The sequence below is a fragment of the Oncorhynchus gorbuscha genome, linkage group LG20 (genome assembly GCF_021184085.1).
Source record: "Oncorhynchus gorbuscha isolate QuinsamMale2020 ecotype Even-year linkage group LG20, OgorEven_v1.0, whole genome shotgun sequence".
Taxonomy (NCBI): domain Eukaryota; kingdom Metazoa; phylum Chordata; class Actinopteri; order Salmoniformes; family Salmonidae; genus Oncorhynchus; species Oncorhynchus gorbuscha.
Window position 1 is genome coordinate 27,631,316 of NC_060192.1, and position 27,069 is coordinate 27,658,384.

Consider the following 27,069-nt stretch of genomic DNA (forward strand, 5'->3'; position numbering starts at 1 on the left):
ATGCATTAGTGAAAATGTTGAATAAATGGTTAGGCTATAGGTCATTTTGTAGGTTAGGAGTTTTGCATTAGATTTGACCATTCATACTTCAGTACTATACTTTTGATTTGCACTGGCATGTGTTGTTTATGTGATTGTACTTGGCTTGCCTAAGGACAGTAAAACCAATCTCATTCCAAGCTTCTGAACTGCCCCTGTGTGGGATGCTCCAGCTGAATGGGGATTATGCCTCGGCACTAAAACACACCAAACACACACAGGCATGCTCACTCGCCCACTTTGCATCCTTCCTAAATACAGCCATCGCTCTCTCCATCTCTTGCGCCTTGTCTCTCATGGAGGGTAACCTTTAAATATGAGTGTTGCAGGGATTCACCGTGGATTTCTCAGGAAGTATGGTAAGACACTAGTTCTCCTCTCTTTTACTTTAGTTATTTTTGTTTAGTAGTAATAATTGGTAGGACGTTACTTTAAATATTATTGTAATGTACATTTATTGATGTTTTTTTTAATGTATTAATTTCTGTAAAATAATGATTATCTTCAGTTTTGGGACAAAATTGAAGCCTATGTCAAATCCATAGAAATATTTATTAGATGATGGCTAGCATAAACAGACAAGCTTCTTTTGCATTATGACAACAGGGAAATGTTTTACAGTCTATGTCCGGTGCTAAGCTAGATCTATTGAGCTTTACTGGCATCAATACAGCATTTATAAATTGTGACTAAATACAGGACACTTAGGAGTGGGCAGCAGGTAGCCTAGTGATTAAGCTCGTTGGGCCAATAACCGAAAGGTTGCTGGTTTGAATCTCAGAGTTGACTAGGTGGAAAAAATGTGTTGTAAAATAAGTGGGGCATGTTCCATCAACATACAATGCATTGCATAACGTGGAATTAGTTGGGCAAATGCAGAGAAAAATAGTGCTTCAGAGTTCTGGCACAGACAATCTAGGGCAGGAATAGATCAAGAATAGATTAGTAAATCAGACCACATCATTTGTATCAATTAACGAGGACATGGTCATATGATGCAGTCAAATGCCATATGCTAGTGGGATAACAGCTGTTCAGACTGTCTCCTGTCCGGGACTGATGGTTCTATATGCTCTGATGAAGTGCATCACTTTGGTTTGCATATGTAGGGAGTGGATCCAGATGTGTGGCACTGTTTATTCTAGTTCAAGTGCACGCTATAGGCAGTATTATCTGCTTGGTCCAGCCCCCTCTTGATCCTCCAACCATGTGACTTGTTTTAATCCTAAAGGAGGAGAGGATAGGAAGCAGAGAGTGGACATGTTTGAAACCACTGGCACACTGCTTCCATCATCATCATTGTGAAAGCGTTAGTTTAACCTTGTACTGCAGTGGGCTAAATCAGAGTCCCACAGGGTGTTTCTTGGTAGTCTTAAACAAATCTACTTTGAAACAAAAGTATTGATCCTGCCATCGTGCTTTGGTTGTTAAATATTTCTGTTCTGAAAAATGTATGTAGTCCTAAGTGCCTCTAAAGAGCTTTGTCTTTGTTTGTTCCGCTCTCTCACCATCCATCATGCACTCATCCTGCTTCCTGTCCCCTGCACTACCAACCTCCACCTCTCACTTCCAGGTGGCTTCATGTTCAAACAATGGAAGGAGAGGTACCTCATATTGACAGCTGACGGCTGTGTGTTGGTGAGTCGCGATGCAGTGTCCCCTCCTGACCAGATGGTGGCATTGCAGGGGGGCTGTGAGGCCATCGTGGAGGGCAGGGAGATCCTGGACCTGCCCAAGCTGCCCTCTGGAGGACGCAGGGACTGCTGCTTTGCTCTGATCCTGCCTCAGGAGAAGTTCCTGCTGCTACTGGCTGACAACGCAGAAGAATGCAGGTCAGTTGGCAGAGCAATGTGAGATAGAGGCTGGGGTGGGATGGGGATTACTGGAGTTGGCAGCATTGTGCATTGTCAGCGATTTACTTTCTTTCATCTCACGTTGATGAAACTATGTTCTGAGTACTACTGAAGTAATAATGTGTCATATTCTCTCCTCAGTCAATGGGTCAACATGCTGAGGAAAGTGCGAGAGGTGAGTCTATGCCTCCTTAATTTGAATCTTAATCCGCCTTCCTCATTTAAAAAAACTGTGAATGTTGTCAGTGATGTGTCTGTGAGCGATAGCATTGCAATATTTAGGGTATTCTTCCTCAACGGTTTGATATCACAGCTATACACTTTTCTACTCTACAGAGTGTATCATCACCAATGTCCTCCTGTAGACGCCATAATGCTTCAACACGATGCATCACTGACAGAGACCCGCTTCCAGACCCCATTTCTGACAAAGATCCCCCAACTCCACCGCTGAGTGATATGGAGATCTTATCTCCTGGGCCAAGATACCCTGGGCCAAGATCTTCTGGGCCAAGATCTCCTGGGCCGAGATCTCCTGGGCCAACCTCTCCTGGCTTAATCTCTGCTGGGCCAAATTCTCCTGGGCCAACCACAGGTGACATTCAACAAAAGGAAAATGGTGAGAAATACAGGATTTACGGACATTACTAAACAAACTTGTTTATGCAATTTTGTCTCTGAATTAATTTACCCACTTTACCCAGTCCATTAAGTTTTTCTTTGGTTGAGTCTGTAGGAAAAAAAAACCTGCAGTCCAGTGGCGTAGAGTAGACAGAAACTAAGGATGTGCATGACATTCTCTCCATCCTCCACCACAGGCCAGAAATCTCCCCATATGAAGAGGGACAAAGGGACTAGTCGTTCAGTGGGCTGTCTGCGCCATGGCACCAGCCATGATGCCCAGGCAGTGAGGGCTGTGTATCTGCTGATGGGAGGGGCCGCTGCTTCCTCTGCCATGGGTTACCTGGGTGCATGCTCTCCTGCTAATCCTGACGTAAGGCCTCCTGACCTGCCGCCCAGCACAGACTTCTCTAACCTGGGCTCAGCAGGGGCATACCACTCCTGCAACCAGACTGTTGTTGACTCTCCTCACTTCCACAGCTTTGACTTTGAGGGGGCAGACTCAGACTTTGATGCCTTTGACTGTGGGGGATTTTCATTCTAGGGGGGAAATTATGATTTACCTACCGTCAAGACTTTCAATCCTCCTGTTCATTCTTTATGAAAATACAAGGGCAATAATTGCCTCTTATTGTTGCCACCCTTTGTAAGTGATATGTACTGATGCAAAACATTTGAGCTATTTTATCTTATCTTTGATATAATGTATTTGGTTACAACCTGTCTGCTGTCATCCTCTGGCTATGGAGAGAGCGTGGATTTCTTGATGCCGTTTTAAATAACGTAATGTAAGCATACCTTGTCTTTATAACTATTTGCCCCACACCTATCTCCTTAACTCTTGCTCTGCCATGTGTTAACTAAGTTCATTGTCATTGTTTCGTTTCCTTATTTATATGTTGCTTAAATAAATGCCAGGGTTCGATAGAAAATGTTTTGTGCTTTCTTGTCTCTTTCATTTCCATAGCGAGCAATACGCAGCCTTGTGTAGCCTAGCACACATTAATGTATCATCACATTAGGGGTGAGTGGAGCAATTTTTTACATTCAGCGTCACTCTGTCAAGAGTAATATAGTATTATTTATTTAAAAGATATCTACATATATTTATGAATGTTGTGCATCCCTGGAAATAATCACAATTCATGTAAACATTACAATTTTGAAAACATAGCTTGTACAAAAAAAGTGGTCTCTTGGCACAACTTACCCCAGGTATGGGGTAAATTTAACCACCTACAAATGACAGTACTGAATTAAATATTACCACTACCTTTTAAAAACCATGTCTATCTTTATTTCACAAACACAATTCAACACAATAACAATCACTTTCTTGTCTTTCAATCATTTTAAAGGGGCAATATGTAACTTTTTGGGTGACCCGACCAAATCCACATATAAATGTGAGTTCTATAGATCTATCATCCTACTTGAAAGCAGTAGATCTGTTCTATGTGTGCTATTTCTATGCTTCCTGTTCTTAAGTTTTGTTTTTGTTCTGTTCATTTTGTTTTTGTTTCACCAGCTTCAAACAGCTGAAACAGCAATATTTTTGGTTGGAAAATATATGGCAAATATATTTCACAGTGGTTTAGATGGTACAATGTTTTGCCACACTATACTAAGTTATTTTGTCAAATAAACTGAAATTAGGCGACTATTAGAGTTTTAGCAACCAAGAAATGGTGGAGCGATTTCTGCATAGTGCAACCTTAAGCATATTTCAATACAGGCTTATCGCCTAAAAAAAAAACATTGTACTTTTTTTTACACTTTTGACATAAGCCAGGCCGTGTTGTTACCTCATATCCCAGCGATAATACTTTGCATTAAGTCTGGGAAGAAACAATGACATTTGCTCAACTTGCCATTGGCTCACCATATTGGCTCAATTTACCCCATAGCCATTGTCTAAACTTACCCCTGGCAAACATTTTGACTATATTAGCCCACACAGCTAAAAGGATGCACTTCCTGCTAGGCAGTGTTATGAAGTACTTATTAAGTAAAAATATTTTAAAGTACTACTTAAGTAGTTTTTTTGGGGGTATCTGTACATCACTATTTATATTTTTGACAACTTTTGCTTTTACTGTCAACTTCACGCATTTATCAAGTGAACATCCCTGGTCATCCCTGCTGCCTCTGATCTGGCGGACTCACGAATCACAAATTCTTCGCTTGTAAATTACTTTTACTCAAGTATAACATTTGGCAACTTTTTCCACCACTGATGCTAGGTTTAGGGTAACATGTTGAAGCTTATAGAGACCCCAACTGATGTATAAAACAATCCTAAAATGATCTATTTTCGATTAGATACAAGCAAGCATCATGAAATCTCTAACACAATATATTAATTTGACTTGGTGAAAATCCATTATTTGGACATAACTTGCTCACCACTTTTTCCAACGTGGTTTCTTCCTTCATAGACTACATGAAATGAGGACCTCGTCCTAAATATTTGGTCAAAATATTAATTTTGTGCATTGTTTCCTAAGAAACACGGGTGGCTCACGCATAGACCATTTGGCTCAACTGACACCACTCTCCCCTACATTACATATATTTTATTGATAGAAATATACACAGCCAGCTATACTATTGTACAGTGTATGTGGAAGAAAACACTTCCATGGCAATAAACTAGTGGACAATTAATTTCCCTAGTTTCCTACAAGGTCATCCAACAATCCATACTGACTGTTCGAAGGAAGGGAACAAGTCACATGTTCTATGTGTGGATTTTGAATGCGCGCTTTGCCTGCTTTCTATCGTCAACCTCCGTAGTTTCCTGTTTGGTTTCCAAGGAAATGAGGATCATGGTGGCTTCGGTATTTTCATCTGAGTGAATCCTTGGGGTATGTTTTTTAAAACATTATTATTGTTTTTCATTGGCAATGTTTTATATAAATTGTTGAAACGTTAGCTAATCAAACGTGCTAGCTTGCTAGCTAACCAACAACCATTTTGCAGGCCAGCTATGTTGACGAATGTATCTTTTGACCCTACGAGGCTAGCTAACGTTAGCCAGCTAGCTATAACGTTACTCCTAACTAACGTTAATCCCAGCTAGCTAAGGACTGTAAACAGAGATTTACACCGATTCAACGTTATGTTCTCTACCTGCAGGAAAAGGAGCTGCACAGATACCGGTAATGGCAGAGCTGCACATTATCGGTCAGATCGTTGGGGCTAGCGGCTTCCCTCAGAGCAGTCTCTTCTGTAAATGGGGAATTCATACAGGTGTTTTTCCGTTATAATCAGATTATTTGATTGAGTATGATGTGTACTTTACCTTGCATGGAGACTTCTCTCTGGCCTGAAGGAGGGGCAGACCCAGGTGGATTTGCCTCAGACGGGGGATACGGCATACTGGAGTCATCCCATTGATCTGCACTACACTACTAAAGGACTGCAAGGTAACAAACTAGCTTCCTGACAAATTCAAAGTAACAGTTCATCACAAATGTAAATCAAAAGCTAGCTACAGTATATACATAGTCACATCTACCACGCCTAGTTTTCAGGGTAATACTAGGGTAAGACTTGTTTGTCTTTTATTCTCCTTCAGGTTGGCCCAAGCTTCACCTGCAGGTTTGGCACCAGGATTCATTTGGGCGCTGTCAGCTGTATGGTTATGGATATTGCCATGTGCCCTCCAGCCCAGGGCACCACCATGTACGCTGTGTGACCTGGAGACCACTGGGATCCTGGCAAGAGCAGATAGCTCAAACCTTTGTGGGTGGAGGTCCCCAGCTGCGCTCCCCAGACCTCGTATACAGTGGGGCGGACAGATATAGGCTGCACACAGTTGCTATGGGCACTGTGGAGTTGGAGCTAGGCATCATCATGCGACACTTTGACAGATATGGTGTAGAGAGCTGAAATGTAGAGATGGGACAGCGAAGGGTGAATGGAGGGAGGCCTGAATGGAGCACTGTATTGTTAGTGGGTGGGTGGGGGCGGTGTGGATTTGGACCATATCTGCACCGGGGCACATAAAATAAGGTCAGATGATATATTTTGCCTTGTGAGATGTGTTGATGTGACATTCATGCTGAGAAGAACCCAACATGCAAATGTAGGTATTTCCCCTCTTTCTCCACCAGCAGCGTGTGTGGTGGTTGGGTGGGGTGAGACTTTCAACACCATCTGCCTTCCCGATTGTCAATATTTTTTAGAACATTTCATATAATCGAGGTTGTATTTTAAACAATGCGAGACAGATTTTGTACTGCACTTAATTTCAGTTTGATACTTTTCTATGAATTCCTTGTGTTTTATATAGTAGAATTATGTAAATAAATCAATACAATGTACCAAACCTGATGCCTTTGATCTTTAACCTAACTTACCTATCTTTTTGCTGTACAAATATTCACTCAAGGTTAGGCTTGCAAGTGCCATTACTGATATGCACAATTAATTCACTCATCAACATTTTCTGTAATATTATGAAGTACTTATTATCAATGTTTGATAGTAGGTGGTAAACACAGAGGTGAGACAAAATATATTAACTATGAATATATTGTATCCATGTCAGTCTATTTGGATGATACTCTGTTTTTAGCACTTGCAGGTCTATTGAATTTAGCAAATCAACCAGTTAACACAAGCCTACCAGGCGAGCTAAATTACTTCTGCTCGCTTCGAGGTAAGTAACACTGAAACATGCATGAGAGCATCATCTGCTGAGGACGACTAAACTCGCTCTCTGTAGCTGATGTGAGTAAGACCTTTAAACAGGTCAACATTCGCAGGGCCAGACAGATTACCAGTACGTGTACTCCAAACATGCACTAACCAGGACCCTGGGACTAAACACCTCCCTCTGCAACTGGATCCTGGACTTCCTGACGGACCGCCCCCAGGGGGTAAGGGTAGGTAACAACACATCCGGCACGGTGATCCTCGGAGTGCCAAGTCTAGGTCCAAGAGGCTTCTAAACAACTTCTACCCCCAAGCCATAAGACTCCTGAACATCTAATCGAATAGCTACTCAGACTATTTGCATTGCCCCCACCCCATCTTTTACGCTGCTGCTATGCTCTGTTCATTATCTGTGCATAGTCACTTTAACTCCACCTTCATGTACATATTACCTCAATTACCTGGATTAACCGGTGCCCCTGCACATTAACTCTGTTCTGGTACCCCTTATATATAGCTATGCTATTGTTATTTTACTGCTGCTCTTTAATTATTTGTTACTTTTTATTTATTTTATAGGTATTTTCATTGTTGGTTAAGGGCTTGTAATTAAGCATTTCACCTATTATATTCGGCGCAAGTGACAAATACAATTTGATTTAAGTTCTTCCATGTGTCTTGCCTTCCGGCAAAGTTAAAGGAAACAGCAACCCTGTACTTTGAAATGGCAGATGTTTCACAATGCTGCTCACTTCCTGGACTTAGAGCTTCATACTGTTTTAGTGCAAGAGGACAGGAACTAGACAGAAAAGCAACAGGAACTGGAATGAAAAGATCAGTGACTGATGATGGCTGCTAAAACTAACAACTCTAGGGTCTAATAGGGTAGATGGTTTTCTACGGTGTGTTGTTTTTTTTCTTATTTCTTTGTTTTAGTCTGAAACGTTTTAATTGACTGGATCTGGATATAGTAGACTAGAGAATGAGAAGGAGGCAGGCCTGAGCTGTAACTGTGTGGGTGAGTTAGATGACGCTGTTATGATGTCTACTCTGCTCTTTCATTTTTTTTTGTGGTGGACCTCTGTCTTGAGTGTTCTCAAGTTTAGCATGGCAAAGTGCATCTAGTGAATGACACAGCATCGGTCTTGGAACATTTGAAATGGTTAAGTAATTGAAGCTAGGTAGTTTTTTTGTTTTTCTTACAACATTTCTGGTGCTTTGTGCAATACGGTATGTTGTGTGCATGTATTTATGTACAACTGGTTTAGACATTTACATTAATATTGTGCTCTTCTAGACTAATGATATGGCCCTTTGCTTTGGCTTAGTCTGAAGCAGTTTATCTGATGAAAGAAGTGAGTCAGCTGACTAAAACTCATATTCAATAACGTTGTAGGAAGAGACTGTCACATTTGCTTAAACAATTTGTTAACTGATTTTAACAAATACATTTTTATAGAGAGTTGGGAAGACAGTTGAGACAACTTGACAATTTTCATTGAGATTTTCCTCTGTTACTTTCCAAATCTCAGTTTACACAGGGTCTCCTAAGAGCTTGTTTGTTATTTTAAATTGGGTCCCAGGGACGGAGAGTAATGTGGTGATGTGCTGTAGTTCATTCATTCATGAATTGAGACTGCCTCTAGAGAGCACTGTGAGAGTCTGAGGCACCACGCCAGCGAGACAGTGACTCAGTTTAGGCTGAGCTCTTTTGGTGGTGAACTCTATGTGGTTCTAGTCTGGGATCTGACCTCGGCTCAAGAGCTAGCACCAGTCTCTGAGGAGCTCAACTTGAGATACTGAAGCCTCCTGGGTTGTTGTGACAGCAGCAGGAGAAGTACATTGAAATCAGTTCATGCAACAGGCTCAAAAGGACAGTAAATCCACATAATAGTCAACTCTGAAAGCCTGCTATCATAGACATTGTTCCTCTTTAAAGTGTGCAATGAGGGCAGTGTGTTTGATGCTGACTGCCTTATTGATGCTGGAATATGTGTGCCGGAGTGACACCATGTCCACCTGTAAGTCTCTGGACTTGGAGCTGGTGAAGAGGAAACGTATTGAGGCCATCCGTGGACAGATACTGAGCAAGCTGCGGCTACCCAAGGAGCCAGAGATTGACCAGGAGGGAGACACTGAGGAGGTCCCAGCTTCCCTGATGTCCATCTACAACAGCACAGTGGAGCTGAGTGAGGAGCAGGTGCACACGTACATACCGTCCACTCAGGATGCAGAGGAGGAGGCATACTTTGCAAAGGAGGTCCACAAGTTCAACATGAAACAAAGTGAGTAGATATATCCATGCATGCTGTCTACATGCACACACATCCTGCTGCTTACACAGGCTCTGGCTTGTCAAGTTAAAGTGGATGCTTCTCTAGCCTCACTTCAGTCAAGTATAGGCGTGTTAAATGGCTGATGTGTGTAGGGGGATCTTCAAAGGTCGATTTAAGATATAAACCCTAGCTAACCACAGGCCTTCACCATGGTAATTGCATAGCAATGCAAAAAAAATAGGCATTGTATATATTTTTCTTTTTGTCATAATCTTTGATCATCGCACCCATATTTGGAGTGAAATAACATTAGACCACATTGTCACTTACAATGTGAAGGGTGAGACAGATGGATGGGGCCAGTGGTTTCCTCTGACTGATTACTGTGTGCTTATTCTGGTTATCTGAATAGCTGGCAGGAAGGAACACTTGACTTAGTACGTGCTGTTAAATGACTGAGGTTCTGCCCTCAAATAGAAGGGCTGCTATCTCTGTATACCATGTAGCATCTGTCTAACTTTTCACCACCCTGGATTGAGGAGTGCAGGATGATGCAGAGAGGTTAGGTAGACATGCAAATTATTATTAAGGCTATTTCAACCTTGTCGTGAATAAGATCAATTTGAAGTGGTGCTGTAGTTTATGACTGGCATAAACTGCAGTTGGCAGATCATTTTTAGCATGTACATTTGTATAATTATGTCCTTTAGATAAGGTTGTTGACTGAAAATGGGTGTTTCTTCCATTGGTTTACTGAACTGACTGCAATGGCCCTGTCTGCTGTATGTAAAACCATGGCCTGCGTCAACCTTTTCACCTCTCCCTACCAGATGTTTCCTTCCCTTTGCTGGGTCCGTCCCCCTTTTTGTCTACAAGACAGTATACATCGCTACAGTGTAAACTTGTTGTCCAGGCAGTAACTCTGAGCAGGTTAGGTTTAAGCCAGAAGCCCTTAGGACCGCTGCCCTCTGATTAGATCCTTTTTGATGCCGCTGGTTTAATGTAATACAGCAGCATGGTGTGATCTAGCTTCCAGAGCAGAGCCTCACTTCCTCAGCGTCCCTGTCAATGTGTAATTATTGTTACAGATTCACAGAGGTCATTTTGGCTCCGGCAGATAGCATTTGAGGCCAAACCTGAAACTGCATTCGCCTCTCTCTGAGAGTGCCTTTTATATAACAGAATCTATCCACAATAGTTTTATTACCAGTACTATGGTCAAATGCAGCTTCTCTTTCGGTTTCTCTTTCTTTCTCTATACCCCCTCTCCCGCACTGACAGGTTCAGTAGTAGAAAGTACAAAAAAAAACATATTGACTCTCCTTTCCAAGGTGAGAACATCAGTAAGCACCAGATGCTCTTCAACATGTCTGAGATGCGGTCAGTATTGGGGACTGATCGACTGCTCTCTCAAGCTGAGCTCCGTCTCCTCATCAAGAACCATGGCCTGCTCGACGACAGCGAGCAGAGGCTGGAACTCTACAGAGGAGTTGGCGATAAGGCACGTTACCTGAAGTCCCATTTTGTCTCCAAGGAATGGGCCAATCGCTGGGTGTCCTTTGACGTAACACAGACTCTGAATGAGTGGCTGCAAGGGGCTGGTAAGCTACAATTTCCTTTAGGGTTGTAGATATAATTACATAACACAAACAGTATGTTGCAATACAGTTGCAATCATATCCTGTTACAAATCTGTGTCTGATTGAAGTGACAAAGCATGTGAAAGAACTGTCCAACAGACTTTTACACCTAAAACAGTATACCTATTCCTTCAGGTTTAAAAATAAGTTTGATACACCATTATATTAGTCATTTTGCAACACTTTACAGGAGAGGAGCAGGGATTCCAATTGAAGTTGCCTTGTGATTGTGGGAAACCAATGGAGGAATTCAGCTTCAAAATATCAGGTATTTGCAGTTTACTCCCATTCACTGTATTGAAATCAACTCAAGCCATACGTTTTCTGCCAAAACCTCCACTGTGAATCTCTTGCCTGACAGGTGTCAATGTTTTATACGATAGGGATGAACAAGCTGAGGGGAGATACAGAAACATTAGCCATGAAAATGCCATCAAAGCCTCACATTTTACTGATGTCACTTCCTGTGGAACGCCACAGCCAGCCTAGCTCTCGGAAGAAACGACAAACCACTACTGAAGAGATCTGCTCAGAGTGAGACTATCCTTTATTTTTAACGGCCCAAGAGCACATTTAGAATGATCAATTAATGTCTCTTAAATGTGTACTAACAAAGTTAATCTCTTTTGGCAGATATACTGTAGACTTACTTAGAGGCCGTGTTAACCCCCTCTTAATGCCCTGTTAGCTCCCTGTTAACTCCCCGTTAACGCCCTGTTAACTCCCTGTTTGTAAGTAATAAGGTGTATAACTCACAGGTGTGTGTATCCCCCAGTAAATCGGAGAGTTGCTGTGTGCAAAGACTTTACATTGACTTCCGTAAGGATCTGGGCTGGAAGTGGATCCATGAACCCACTGGCTACTTTGCTAACTACTGCATCGGCTCCTGCACCTATATATGGAACACAGAAAACAAGTATTCCCAGGTAAATGCTACCAGTCATATTTTTGTAGACGTCCCCATTGTTAACTGTCTTTCAAGGATCTGTACAGTCGGGGTGTTCAGTAATCAGACGCTGTATAGCCACGGGGGGAGATGGTCTGTTCAGTGAGATATCTAGTGTTGTTTACCCAACCACAGGTACTGGCTCTGTATAAGCACCACAACCCCGGAGCCTCTGCCCAACCCTGCTGTGTTCCACAGGTCTTGGAACCCCTACCCATCATCTATTATGTGGGGAGACAACACAAGGTCAGTGAATACTGTATAGTTAGAAGTATCAAATGAAACTCTCATAACATCCTCACCGAATTTAAATCATAGTCAACACAGTTGCTGGGTTTGACTACGTATTTATAATGTCTATCCATTGAATGTGCTTTTTTTCACAGGTGGAGCAGTTGTCCAATATGATTGTTAAGTCCTGCAGGTGTAGCTAGAATTACTGCACATGTCTCTCCATGTTCTTGTCCATTGTATTTCCTTGTTCTCATGGGGATACAAAATGGGGGCTGATCCTTTTTGATGCCGCTGGTTTAGTGTAAAATGCTTGTCCCTTGGAAATCAGGATGTAGTCAAGACATTCATTTACGAAGGGTACTATTATAATTGTGTTTGGGTGGTGTCTCTAGTCTGCATTTTTCATTTAGCTTTCCCCAGCAGAGAATTTGTTTATGTTTAGTGATTTGTTAATTAATGTTTTCTTATTTTATTTTAAATATATGTAGTGCTTTATGGAGTTTAAAAAAATGTTGTTTAGACTTGTCAATGTCCCGGGTATGTCAATAGTCTTGACTTATTGTCACTGTGTTGCAGTATTTGTGCTCCCTGGGAAATATAGAGGAAAGCGAGAGGCTAAGACGGGATTAGTTTGGGTTTACTACTTAAAATAATGAATGTAGAATAGCAACTTCCTCTCAATATTTTTGTCATTATTCTCTTTTGAATAAATGTATCTGCATCACACCACTTATCAAGTCTTTGACAAGATGGCACAGATAGAGATGGAAGCTTCGCTTCAAGCCCTTAGGAAACTGTGCAGTATTTTGTTTTTAATGTATTATTTCTTACATTGTTAGCCCAGAAAATCTTAAGTGTAATTACGTATAGCCGGGAAGAACTATTGTATATCAGAGAGTTACCAGCACTACAACCAGGAATACAACTTTCCCAAAGTGGAACCTTTGTCTGCACCTCCCAGGGTATTTGAACTGATTCCAGAGGCCAACTAAAAACAACGCTGTCGGAGGAGAGGGTGCCTGAGCGGTCTTCTAGTGAGGCTTCGGATGCGCGCACACCACAAACCGCTTCCGAGTATATTACTCGCTAAAGTCCGGTCCCTAGTTAACAAAGTCGCCGAAATTGGGGCAAGAGTTGCTTTCCACAGAGATATCCGGGATTATAACATACTCTGTTTCACAGAGACATGGCTAGCTGGGGACATGCTGTTGGAGTCCGTACAGCCAACGGGATTTTCAGTGCATCGCACCTACAGGAACAAACATTTCTCTGGTAAGAAGAAGGGCAGGCGTGTCTGTTTCGTGATTAACGACTCATGGTGTAATTGTAACAGCATACAAGAATTCAAGTCCTTTTGTTCACCTGACCTAGAATTCCTCACAATCAAATGCCGACCCTATTATCTCCCAAGAGAACCCTCCTCGGTTACTGTCACAGCCGTGTATATCCCCCCGCAAGCGGATACATAGACGGCCATCAAGGAACTTCACTGGACTTTATTCAAACTAACAACCATAAATCCTAAGGCTGCATTTATTGTAGCTGGGGATTTTAACAAAGCTAATCTGATAACAAGGCTACCTAAATTCTATCAGCATATCGGTTGCAGTACACAGGCGAGTAACACACTCGACTGCTGCTACTCAAACTTTTGTGATGCATATAAGGCCCTCCCTCACCCTCGTTTTGGCAAATCTGACCATGACTCCATCTTGTTGTTCCCCTCTTATAGGCAGAAACTAAAACAGGAAGCTCCCATGCTTAGATCTATCCAATGCTGGTCTGACCAATCGGATTCCACGCTTTAAGATTGCTTCGATCACGTGGACTGGGATATGTTCCGGATAGCCTCAGACAATTGACATTGACGTATACGCTGACTCGATGAGCGAGTTTATAAGGAAGTGAATAGGAGATGTTGTACTCACTGTGACTATTAAAGCCTTCCCTAACCAGAAACTGTGGATTGATGGCAGAATTTGCACAAAACTGAAAACACGTACCGCCGCATTTAATCATGGCAAGGCGACAGGAAACATGACCGAATACAAACAGTGTAGTTATTCCCTCTGTAAGGCAATCAAAAAGCCAAAACTTCAGTATAGAGACAAAGTGGAGTCCCAATTCCGTACAAGCTAAACACCTTCTTCGCCCACTTTGAGGATAACACAGTGCCACCAACGCAGCCCGCCACCAAATACTGTTGGCTTTGCTTCTCGGTGGTCGACGTGAGTAAGACATTTAAGCGTGTTAACCCTCTCAATGCTACCGGTCCAGATGACATCCCTATCTGAGTCCTCAGAGCATACGCAGACCAGCTGGCTGGGGTGTTTACGCACATATTGAATCTCTCCTGTCCCCACTTTCTTCAAGATGTCCACCATTGTTCCTGTACCCAAGAAAGCAAAGGTAATTCAATTAAATGACTATCACCCTGTAGCACTCACTTCTGTCATCATGAAGTGCTTTGAGAGGCTAGTTAAGGATCATATCACCTCTAACTTACCTGACACCCTAGACCCACTTCCATTTGCTTTCCACCCCAATAGATCCACAGACGATGCAATCGCCATCGCACTGTAAACTCCCCTATCCCATCTGGACAAGAGGAATACCTATGTAAGAATGCTGTTCATTGACTATAGCTCAGCCTTCAACATCATAGTATCCAAGCTCATCACTAAGCTTGGGGGCCTGGGTTTGAACCCTGCCCTGTGCAACTGGGTCCTAGACTGACGGGCTGCCACCAGGTGGTGAAGGTAGGAAACAACACCTCCCCTTCGCTGATCATCAACACAGGGGCCCCACAAGGGTCAGCCCCCTCCTTTACTCCCTGTTCACCCATGACTGCGTGGCCAACTCAATCATCAAGTTTGTAGATGACACAACACAGCCTGATTACCAACAATAACGAGACAGCCCTGGGAGTGTGGTGCCAGGAAAATAACCTATTACTCAATGTCGATAAAACAAAGGAGCTGATAGTGGATTTCAGGAAACAGCAGAGGGAGCACGCCCCTATCCACGTCGAAGGGACTGCAGTGGAGCATTTGAAAAGCTTCAAGTTCCTTGGTGTACACATCACTGACGATCTGAATTGGTCCACCCACACAGAACGTGAAGTGAGGAAGGCACAACAGTGCAATAGCTTGGCACCTAAAACACTCAAACTTTTACAGATCCACAATTGAGAGCATCTTGTCGGGCTGTATCACCGCCTGGTACGGCAACTGCACCACCCGAAAATGCAGAGTTCTCCAGAGGGTGGTCTGCCCAATGCATCACCGGGGGCAAACTACCTGCCCTCCAGGACACCTACAGCACCCGACATCACAGGAAGGCCAAAAAGATAACTGAAACACAAGTATTTTGCTACACACGCAACAACATCTTCTAAACACGTGTAGGTGAGAAATAACATATTATTTGATTATTGGCCTTTTGCAGTTGAACCTGAGGTGAGGAAGAATGTTTTAGGCTTACCAGAGTTACTCCTATAATCAAACAATATAATGCTAATCTTTATTTTTTAATCTGATAAAAAAAAAAAATTTTGCCTCCTTCTGTACGTGTATATCTGTATAGCAGACGCAGTAGCCTGTCTTACAAGGATAAAGAAATGCATGTTCGTGGGTTGTAAACATGCCGCCGACATATCTATCTAAATATATATATTTTTATATTATCATACAGTGGACCCCCAAGCCTATAGGCCTATGCATGCAATGCCCTGACTAATTTAGTGCTAAAATCTCCGACAGCTGAACCATGAGATGGACAATTAGGGACAATTCAAAATTTACTTGGGGAAGAGGGGCTGGCCCAACTCTAGGTGTCATGAAACCCCCCCAACATTAAACATATTTTCACAGGACCCTCTCCTTTTACCCCCACTATTAACTCAAAATAATGTTTATGGCTACACAACAATAACTATAGCTACCATGGAAGAACTGGGACATTTTCAGCTTTCAGTAATTGTGTACAGATCCTTGCGACATGGGGCCATGCATTATCATGCGGAACCATGAGGTGATGGCGGTGGATGAATGGCATGACATTGGGCCTCAGGATCTCGTCACAGTATCTCTGTGCATTACAATTGCTATCGATAAAATTTATATTGTGTTCGTTGTCCGTAGCTTATGCCTGCCCATGCCATAACCCCATGGGGCACTCTGTTCACAACGTTGACATCAGCACCATGGGGGCACTCTGTTCACAACGTTGACATCAGCACCATGGGGGCACTCTGTTCACAATGCTGACATCATCAAACCGCTTGCCCACATGACACCATACACGCTGTCTGCCATCTGCCCAGTACAGTACTTCTCCAGGGTGCCATCAAAGGGTCTAGCGGAATGCTTGTTCCTAGCTCCAACAGTGCAGTGGTATCTAAATTCACAACAATACACACACATCTAAAAGTGAAAAAATATAATTAAGAAATATATAAATATTAGGACAGTACATAGGCAGTTCCCATTCAAGTCAGGACTGGCAGCCATTGCTAGTGAATCAATGAATTTAACAGTCAACGTGCCAGGGTTAGAGGTTCTGAAGTCCTATGGATTACATCTATGGCCACAACTTAACAAGCTGTTCTATATTTGACACGCATGCTGCCCAAATTGCAGTCTTCCTGACTGTAAGTGGTTGTGATGAAACTTAATCCACAGCAATGTTTTAGAAGCTATTGATCCTCTAGCAAAATTATACTCTCTGGTGTCATGGCCAAAAGTTTTGAGCATGATACAAATATTAATTTCCACAAAGTTTGCTGCTTCAGTGTCTTTAGATATTTATGTCAGATGTTACTATGGAATACTGAAGTATAATAACAAGCATTTCATAAGTGTCAAAGGCTTTTATTGACAATTTAAATGAAGTTGATGCTTAGAGTCAATATTTTCAGTGTTGACCCTTCTTTTTCAAGACCTCTGCAATCTGCCCTGGCATGCTGTCAATTAACTTCTGGGCCACATCCTGTCTGATGGCAGCCAATTCTTGCATAATCAATGCTCAGAGTTTGTTAGAATTTGTGGGTTTTTGTTTGTCCACCTGTTTCTTGAGGATTGACCACAAGTTCTCAATGGGATTAAGGTCTGGGGAGTTTCCTGGCCATGGACCCAAAATATCAATGTTTTGTTCCCCGAGCCACTTAGTTATCACTTTTGCCTTATGGCAAGGTGCACCATCATGCTGGAAAAGGCATTGTTCATCACCAAACTGTTCCTGGATGGTTGGGAGAAGCTGCACTCGTAGGATGTGTTGATACTATTCTTTATTCATGGCTGTGTTCTTAGGCAAAATTGTGAGTGAGCCCACTCCCTTGGCTGAGAAGCAACCCCACACACGAATGGTCTCAGGATGCTTTACTGGTGACAGGACTGATGGTAGTGCTCACCTTGTCTTCTCCGGACAAGCTTTTTTCCAGATGCCCCAAACAATCGGAAAGGGGATTCATCATGGAAAATGACTTTACCCCAGCACTCAGCAGTCCCCTGTACCTTTTACAGAATATCAGTCTTTCCCTGATGTTTTTCATGGAGAGAAGTGGCTTCTTGGCTGCCCTTCTTGACACCAGGCCATCCTCCAAAAGTCTTCGCCTCACTGTGCGTGCAGATGCACTCACACCTGCCTGCTGCCATTCCTGAGCAAGCTCTGTACTGGTGGTGCCCCGATGCTGCAGCTGAATCAACTTTAGGAGACAGTCCTGGCGCTTGCTGGACTTTCTTGGGTGCCCTGACGCCTTCTTCACAACAATTGAACTGCTATCCTTGATGTTATTGATGATCTGATAAATGGTTGATTTAGGTGCAATCTTACTGGCAGCAATATCCTTGCCTGTGAAGCCCTTTCTGTGCAAAGCAATGATGATGGCACACGTTTCCTGGCAGGTAACCATGGTTGACAGAGGAAGAACAATGATTCCAAGCACCACCCTCCTTTGAAGCTTCCAGTCTGTTATTCAAACTTAATCAGCATGATAGAGTGATATCCAGCCTTGTCCTCGTCATCACTCATACCTGTGTTAATGAGAAAATCACTGACATGATGTCAGCTGGTCCTTTTGTGGCAGGGCTGAAATACAGTGGAATTTTGTGGGGGGGATTCAGTTCATTTGCATTGCAAATAGGGACTCTGTTATTCGTCTGATCATTCTTCATAACATTTGGGAGTATATGCAAATTACCATCATACAAACTGAGGGAGCAGACTTTGAAAATGTATATTTGTGTCATTCTCAACTTTTTGCCACGACTGTAGTATTTCAAATGATTTGTATTTATGTCTGTTCGGACAGGAGTAATTTAAGACTCATTTTGGCTAAATTATTTAAATTTATCACAGGGTGCTGCAGCACCCCTACTTCCTGCGGCTATGGACACCGATGTGGGGGTGTTTTTGTTTCATTTGGAATGTGTTTTTATTTTAATATTTACCACTAGCAGTGCACGTTGTATTTTATACCAATAGGATAATGGTTAAATTAGCATTATTAAGTTTGTCTTTGTTGCATTTATGGGGGCTCATTCACACTCTGAATATGTCAACCATCTCAACAGGCAGCTTGAATGAAATTGTTATGCTATGTCAGGTCAATGTGATAGGGCTGGTTGGCTCTCACTCAAGGTTGAGTGCGAGTCTTTGTGCTGGCAGACACCTGCACCACACTTCTTTTCACATTTCCCACTTCTCAGTGCCATAACAAATAACTGTTGGGGACAAATAAAAAATCAGAGCTATGCCCTAGAGGCTCAATTCAATAAACAAGGTTACAACTTTGAACAACAGTTTCCAGTAAATCACTGTCTCAGACATTATCAATATATTTGATTTCTTTACATCATTAAACTTTTTGAAAGCATAACAGGCCTTAATTACAATGAAAGTACTCCAGAGTGTTATTTATGTAAATGAATCACATTAAATCATATAAAGAAAAAAAAGCTAAGATATCTCCACAGCACTTTGCTACTGTAATTTAATTATGCCAATGTGCTTTCATTAATTGAAAACCCTTCATCTATTTTATGAGAATTTGTAAGATTCTTGTTTGCATAAAATAGACGGAGATCAGTATTTTCAATAATAGGTAACAGAATTTATTCTCGGAGCGCGCTCCCACTTCACCACGAGCAACAGTTTATATACAAATCATGACGTCATTTCATTGCTTTAACAGAATCCCCTGCTCTCGACCAGGACAAAGTGAGGTGAAAAGTTCATTCTAACTAACTAACACACTCCCAGGTAACTTTTGACCCCTCAATATTATCAATCAACACTGAGCTGACAGTTCTAATTAACAGAAAACCTAAGAATGCACTCACTGTCTTATCTAAAAACCCCAGAGCTCAGTTCTGTAGGTTCAATCATAGGTTAACGACCTTATGTGTTTACACAGTCCACAACCCGTTCTTTCTTCCTAGTTTGAATGGTGTTCATTAACTTTAATAACTCCTTGTCCGTGTCTCACAATCCCTTCTTATGAACTCATATTGTTAATCAGATGTAATAAAACAGAGTATAAGTTTTACTTAGTTACAGTTCCATTGAAAATGATTTGTTCAGCCATTTAATCATCATTTTCCCAACACCCTTGCAATGTGTCTTTTGTCATGTGAATTTGGCGGAACCTTTTTGTGCAATTTTCCTCAAGTCTATGATTGAGATGAGGTAAACTTCCTGCTGCCTCCACTCTACCATTCCTGAACGGTCTTGTCCCACACCAACTGTCCATGTGGCTCCTTGGCCCCTTCAGGAAGAAGTGCCAGATAGGTAGGAGTCTGTGCTCCTTCTTCAGGACTCTTGGGGGCTTTGGAGCCTGCCATGTCAGTGCGGACCCAGCCAGGGCAGCAGGCGTTGAGCAGGATTCCATCAGCTGCCCGGGTCTTAGTCAGAAAATGAGCCTGAATCTTGGACAGCACAGTCACTCCGATCTAAACAGAGGTGAAAAAAACAGTACGGTAAATTTGCCATTTCTGACCTGTTTCAAGAAGCTAGGTGTATGTCACAAGTCACTACTTCACAGGAGAGGCATTTGAGATGTTTTAAAATCAATTCAAATGTGTTTTTTTATGCCTTTTTGAATATGTGAACGTTCATGTGCCTTGATAAGAAACGTGTATGCCATCTGTAAATTTGAATACAATGTTAAATTATGAGCCTTGTTGGTTGTGCCATGGAAAAAATCCAGGAACCTTCCCGCTAGCCATGATTAGCTGAGATAATGGATGGGCTGGACATGGCGAGAGTTGAGTTCTGATTGGTCTGCCATGTAGCATGCTTCTATAACATGAGCTTCTCAGTATGTGTAGATAATCCTTGCTACCGCTGCATTTTTGAAAGATACAACGTCAGCCATGGAAACCTGCAAAAGTGTTGCTTCTGCTCTCAATAACTTCACAGCCCAGGATTTAGCAGGAGCTATCGACAAAGATTAGTGGGATAAAGTTGTGATGGGACTACTTTTCTGCAAAAGATCAGTGTGAATTGGAGTGACTTGACATAACAACGGGCAAAACAAGCTGTAGCTACAAACCAAACGGAAAAGGCACTCTGCCGTGAAGCGTTCATCCATGTATACGGTAAGAGTCTAGCTACATTTTCAGATATTAGATGTTTCTCATTTTGTCAAAGTCATTTTCATTGCAAGTTAAAGCGTACTGTTGACTAGCTAGTGAATGTTAACTTGCTTGCTCGCTAGCTAACTATACGTATGATCTGTATAGTAATATTATTCGTATCACAGAAGGCCATTTGTATTTTTAGTTATAGCTGTAGGCTAACATTGAACCCAGTTGGTTAGCTTTAGTTACCTGCAGATTCATACTATAGTATTTCATGCATAGTGGCTAGCTATGACAATCCATCTGTACTGCAGCTATGGGTTGGGATTATGGTTCATTGTTTAGCTAGCTAGCTTTGTCTAAACAAAGGACTCTACTTCATAAGAGAATGATTACATGACCCATCAAGTTAGCCAGGTGTGTCTGGGTGTAATTTTCTCAAAAGTGGGGTTACAAGTTTATCAACTTCCACAGCAGAATTACTACTTTCCCATTGTTCCTCAACTGCAGTGTATGACATACCATTTTGGAGCTCCAAGTCTCTACTCTTATCCCAAAACACAATTTCACTACATAAGACCAAATTGAGGCGGTGAGTCACATTTGCCCATTCCCCGTAATAGAATGGACAGACAGAACCCTACCTTTGTTGTGCCATAGGCTGTGTTTGGCCACCCCTGGGCCTGATGGTTTCCCTGCTGAGCGGCAATAACAAACTGCCCCATCAGCAAGCACAGCTCCTCCTCAGAGAGCTCAGTATCACGGAACCTCCAAGACGCAACAGAAAAAAGACCTTGTAATGCAGTAGTTTATGCATGTGGTGATCGCAGTAATGGTTTTATTTGAAAATATTGTCTATGATCTGTAGTAGCAACTGACAAACTGATTTGATTGTCCAATTATGATTAAGGTCACAACAGCAAAATGCTCTTCATATCTGCTAATGTGACAGCTGCTATTGAAGGGATGAAAAGGGCTTTCCTTCAAGGTGGTCAGGTCTGCAGCTGGAGGGATGTATGATGTCAGTGTATATTTCTCCCTCAGTAGATTACAATTCAGAATTAAGTTAAGGATGAATGAGGTGTTCGATACAGAATGAAGATCATACTTGGCTTGTAGTTGAGGGCTGCATGTATCAAGAGCCTTCTTGCTAACAAAGCTGGAGACATTCACCACTCTGGCATTTGGTCTGAGGAGGGGTAGGAGAGCATGGCACACCCACAGGGTGCCCCAAAAGTTGGTGCGCATGGTCACCTCAGCCTGTTCCCCAAAAGTCTCAGTGGCATCATCTAGGGAAAAAATGTGATGAACAATTATTGCTTTGTACAAGAGAGAGGGAGAGAAAGAGCAGGGGGGGGGGCGCCTCACCCATCAGATTTGCAGAGAATTTTTCTAAATCAATCACACTAACACATATGACTATCATTCATGTTACACATTCCAATCAACTAGCCTTACTATTGTTGCTAGGCAGTTTAAACTGAACAGTTGGCTGGCTGGTTGTTGCTAAACATGGCACACTACCTGGCCTCAGAGCATTTTGTATTATTCTGTACAAAAATCCGAGACACCCCATTTATACTGAACAAAAATATAAACTCAACATGTAAAGTGTTGGTCCCATGTTTCATGAGCTGAAATAAAAGATCCCAGAAATGTTCCATATCCACAAAAAGCTAATTTCTCTAAAATGTTGTGCACAAATGTGTTTACATCCCTGTTAGTGACTATTTATCATTTGCCAAGAGTCTGTCCACCTGACAGGTGTGACATACCAAGAAACTGATTAAACAGCATGATCATTACAGGTGCACCTTGTGCTGGCGACAATAAAATGCCACTTTAAATTATGCAGTTTTGTCACACAACACGTGGTCATTTTGTCATCCAGAAACATCTCTTTTCCATAAAATATGTTTGAATGTTCTAACTTTTCATTGCGATGGCAGATGAAGCGTTTATATCAAAATTAATCCATTTTAAATGTGAAAACACCGAATTCCACTAATTATGACAAGTGTTTAAATTACAACTTTTGTTATGAGCGGACTTCGCTGTTGGATAGAACGGGGCAACTGGTTCACGCATGGGAGGCATCTGGTTCCAAATATAACGCAACTAAATTGTGAAGATTAATCGAACCCCCTCAATGATACAACCGGCTAGCCTCGCAAAGCCGCCAAACAAAATTGCAACACAGCAATAATTGCATAGCATGTTGCGCCAAAATAGTAGAATAGGCTGCCGTACGGAACTTTTAAAGGACATTCCAGCGTTGTTGATGAGCACATCCAATCCGCCATACGTCTTCTGCAGAAAGTTACTCAGTTGCTTGGCGCTGCCCTGGTCGCAGATATCAAGGTGGTGGAAAGCAACTTCAAATCCTTCGGACTTCAGCATTTTCACTGCCTCATTTCCAAGTTTCTCATTTCGAGCAGTAAGAATAACATCCCCGGTAAATTTAGCCTTACAAAGCTCCCTCACAATCGCAAATCCTGTGCCTTTATTGGCACCGGTAACTACTGCCACTTTTTTTTTACATTTCATTCGCTCTCCAAAACTTAATTTTTGTAAAGTAAATAGTTAAAGTAGCCTAACTATTTAAATCATGTAATTAACCGCACTGTGGTTGTAGTGGGCTGACGTGTAGCCTGCGCTGATCTGGGAGAAGACAACGTTGATTTAGAGGAAAGTCAACCTTATTGGCTACTTTTGCAAACAAAGGAACGTGCACAGTCACTCTGACAGATGAAGTTGTGTAGCCTAGTAGATCAAATACCCACATATGATACAATGGGAAGGATAGGGCGTATTATATTTATATAAGAAGGGAGAAGTTAGCCTATGTACGCACAGTTCAGACGCCGAATCAACTGAATAGAAATGAACGCCTCATGTCCACCGGATACATCAACCTCTTTGCCTTCCAGTGGAACTCATTTGTTGTCAATGGAGCAGTTAGCAACGCTACCACAGGGGAGCCGCACGAGGCTGCGGTGCGTCCTGTGTACCGCATGGCATTCAATATTTTCAGGCAGAGTTAAGAGCTTTGTTTGACATACTGATTAGTTTCATATATAGAGATGGATAGAGGACTCATCTTTATATCTGTGCCATTATAGTATATGTGACAGCAATTCAATTTCAATTGAGGGGGCTTTATTGGCATGGGAAACATGTTTACATTGCCAAAGCAAGTGGAAATGGATAAACAAAAGTGAAATAAACAAAGTGAACAGTAAATATTTGTTCCAAAATAATAAAGACATTTCAAATGTCATTATGTGTATATATACAGTGTTGTAACGATGTGCAAATAGTTAAAGTAAACAAAGGGACAATAAATAAACATAAATATGTGTTGTATTTACAATGGTGTTTGTTCTTCACTGGTTGACCTTTTCTTGTGGAAATAGGTCACAAATCTTGCTGCTGTGATTGCACAATGTGGTATTTCACGCAATCGGTATGTGAGTTTATCAAAATTGGATATATTTTCCCATTCTTTGTGGGTCTGTGTATTTTGAGGGAAATATGTGTCTCTATGGTCATACATTTGGCAGGAGGTTAGGAAGTGCAGCTCAGTTTCCACCTCATTTTGTGGTCAGTGTGCACATAGCCTGTCTTCTCTTGAGAGCCAGGTCTACCTACTGTGACCTTTCTCAAAAGCAAGGTTATGCTCACTGAGTCTGTACATGGTCAAATCTTTCCTTAATTTTGGGTCAGTCAACCTGTTTTGACATTTAATAAAGGTCTGCTCTATACCAAATTAGCATACCCCCTGAGTCTCTTCCCTTTTTCACACCTGGTAGTTTGGTGAATGGTACGACCAGCTTTCTGTAACCTAGAAGGCAACCAGTGGGTCTGTCACCTCTATACCATTTTTATTGTAGGATGACAATGTCTGTATTTCTAATTTATTTGATAAAGTATGGGTTCCTGCTCTTTAGGCTAAAGGAATTTGACCTCCGACCTTATATTCCAGGATGAGATAGTAAAAGCTTTGTGTCCCATAGTGTGTAGTGATGTTTTCATGTGGTTTAGGCCCGGATCATTACAGTAGGTGTGAGCATCTGATACATACCTCTTAGGTCGCAGGATGGGGCTTAGGTCTGATCTGGGGGGGCCTACATAGGGTGTGGCCGGGGTTTGTTTGGGGTGGTCTCAGCTGGTTGGGGTGTGGCAGGTGAAGCTGTGGTCTGGGTGTAGGTCCTCTTGGCATGGGTTCTCTCGTGCAGGTCCTTCGGGAAGGGGTCTTTGCAGGTCTGAGAGGGTGTCTCGCTGGTCTGGGTGGGGTGTCTGTGGCTCTGTTGCTCCTGTGTGAGGTTGAGGGTGACGTCCTTCAGGGTCCTGGCAAAAGTTGCGATTGCAAAAGTTGGGATTGCTGCCTTGTATAGGTGGACCTGGCCGTAAAGACTGTTCAAGTCCAGGGTCGAGTCCAGGGCGGAGTGGTGGGTCAGGTAGACATTAGGTTTTGAGGCACAGTCCCGGGAAATGCTTGCATTCACCCGCTGTATGGTGGCAATGTGAATGTATTTTCGTGTAGCAGGGTGGACATTGTGCATTGGGGAAAGTGGAATAAGCTTTTTCAATCACTCCCTTGAGTGCTGTGGCCACCCCTTCCTGTTGGGCCCTCGGGTCATTTGTGACTGTGTGAATTATAATGTGGTTGGGGGACCCTAGTTTGTCCTCTGAAAACAGCTCCAGAGCATGTCTAGTGTTTGAGTACCAGAGTTTAGTCACTTTGTGTTTGAATGTAAACTCAACAAAAAAAGAATTTGTAAAAATCCAAATAACTTCACAGATCTTCATTGTAAAGGGTTTGAACACCGTTTCCCATGATTGTTCAATGAACCTTAAACAACTAATGAACATGCACCTGTGGAACGGTCATTAAGACATTAACAGCTTACAGACAGTAGGCAATTAAGGTCACAATTATGAAAACTTAGGACACTAAAGAGTCCTTTCTACTGACTCTGAAAAACACCAAAATACAGATGCCCAGGGTCCCTGCTCATCTGCTTGAACGTGCCTTAGGCATGCAGCAAGGAGGCATGAGGACTGCAGATGTGGTCAGGGCAATACATTGCAATGTCCATACTGTGAGACGCCTAAGACCGAGCTACAGGGAGACAGGATGGACAGCTGATCGTCCTCGCAGTGGCAGACCACGTGTAATGACACCTGCACAGGATCGGTACATCCGAACATCACACCTGCGGGACAGGTACAGGATGGCAACATCAACTGCCCGAGTTACACCAGGAATGCACAATCCCTCCATCAGTGCTCAGACTGTCCGCAATAGGCTGAGAGAGGTTGGACTGAGGGCTTGTAGGCCTGTTGTAAGGCAGGTCCTCACCAGACATCACCGGCAACAACATTGCCTATGGGCACAAACTCACCGTCGCTGAACCGAACAGGATTGCCAAAAAGTGCTCTTCACTGACGAGTTGCAGTTTTGTCTCACCAGGGGTGATGGTCGGATTCGCGTTTGTCGAAGGAATAGACGTTACACGGGGGCCTGTACTCTGGAGCGGAAGCGGTTTGGAGGTGGTTGGTCCGTCGGTTTGGAGGTGGTTGGTCCCCCCTCCCCAATCCACCAACTCCAATCTTTACGCTGCTGCTACTCTGTTAATTACCTATGCATACTGTATGTACTTTAACTCTACCTACATGTACATATTACCTCAATTACCTCAACTAACCTGTGTCCCCGCACGTTAACTCTATACTGGTACCCCCTGTATATAGACTTGTTACTGTTCTGATATTGTTGCTCTTTATTCAAGAAATAATCTTTACTTCAGTTTATTTTAGTAAATACTTAAGAAAAATATGCGTTAACTGCTTTGTTGGTTAAGGGCTTGTAAGTAAGCATTTCACTGTTGTATTTGGCGCATGTGATTTCTGTCTGGATTGTGTGGACCTAGCTCTCTGAGCTCCACCATGTCTCTCTCCAGCTCTGTGAATTTATCTCTCTCAATGATGGAGGAGCAGTGCAGTTGTGGGGAGTCGTCACAGGGAGAGCTTTTCCTGCTGTGCTCTCTTTATCCCGTAAAGTCCTGCATGAGGATGCCCTGCACCATTACTGTCCCAGACTTGTACATATTGACAGAGGTTGTTTCCATTTCCTCAATGTCTAGTATTCTGAGTTTCCACCCTGGGCCAATACACTCACTCTTGACATAGGGGTAGTGTGCTCTTATAGCACTG

At 42.5% G+C, this 27,069-nt stretch overlaps 5 protein-coding genes across 7 annotated transcripts in view; 4 read left to right on the forward strand and 1 right to left on the reverse strand.

The window, feature by feature from the left end:
* The first annotated feature begins 268 nt into the window (after positions 1-268).
* On the forward strand, positions 269-3,436 carry LOC124007565. The gene is made up of 5 exons (XM_046318230.1): positions 269-398; positions 1,613-1,871; positions 2,034-2,067; positions 2,229-2,511; positions 2,711-3,436. The coding sequence occupies exons 1-5, from the start codon at positions 356-358 to the stop codon at positions 3,055-3,057; spliced, it is 966 nt and encodes a 321-aa protein (XP_046174186.1). The 5' UTR covers positions 269-355; the 3' UTR covers positions 3,058-3,436.
* A 1,782-nt stretch (positions 3,437-5,218) lies between these two features.
* b9d2 (B9 domain containing 2) lies at positions 5,219-6,840 on the forward strand. The gene is made up of 4 exons (XM_046317959.1): positions 5,219-5,380; positions 5,652-5,768; positions 5,819-5,941; positions 6,094-6,840. Exons 2-4 carry the CDS (start codon positions 5,678-5,680, stop codon positions 6,405-6,407), a joined length of 528 nt encoding a protein of 175 aa, XP_046173915.1. The 5' UTR covers positions 5,219-5,380; positions 5,652-5,677; the 3' UTR covers positions 6,408-6,840.
* A 1,126-nt stretch (positions 6,841-7,966) lies between these two features.
* Positions 7,967-12,997, forward strand: LOC124007511 (transforming growth factor beta-1 proprotein). The gene is made up of 8 exons (XM_046318145.1): positions 7,967-8,193; positions 8,708-9,460; positions 10,783-11,052; positions 11,282-11,359; positions 11,475-11,625; positions 11,867-12,017; positions 12,173-12,283; positions 12,424-12,997. The coding sequence occupies exons 2-8, from the start codon at positions 9,121-9,123 to the stop codon at positions 12,469-12,471; spliced, it is 1,149 nt and encodes a 382-aa protein (XP_046174101.1). The 5' UTR covers positions 7,967-8,193; positions 8,708-9,120; the 3' UTR covers positions 12,472-12,997.
* A 6,108-nt stretch (positions 12,998-19,105) lies between these two features.
* Positions 19,106-23,467, reverse strand: LOC124007541 (carbonyl reductase [NADPH] 1-like). The gene is made up of 4 exons (XM_046318188.1): positions 23,106-23,467; positions 21,959-22,139; positions 21,495-21,618; positions 19,106-20,220 (listed from the first exon to the last, which is right to left on the reverse strand). Exons 1-4 carry the CDS (start codon positions 23,395-23,397, stop codon positions 19,981-19,983), a joined length of 837 nt encoding a protein of 278 aa, XP_046174144.1. The 5' UTR covers positions 23,398-23,467; the 3' UTR covers positions 19,106-19,980.
* The window catches only part of LOC124007539 (spermine synthase-like), a 44,246-nt gene continuing 37,786 nt past the window's right edge, over positions 20,610-27,069 (forward strand). For 2 of the 3 annotated variants that reach the window (XM_046318183.1, XM_046318184.1), the window contains exon 1: positions 20,610-20,868. The gene's annotated coding sequence lies outside the window, so the exon portion shown is untranslated. The remainder of the gene's footprint in view (positions 20,869-27,069) is intronic. The other variant, XM_046318186.1, reaches the window with a different exon arrangement.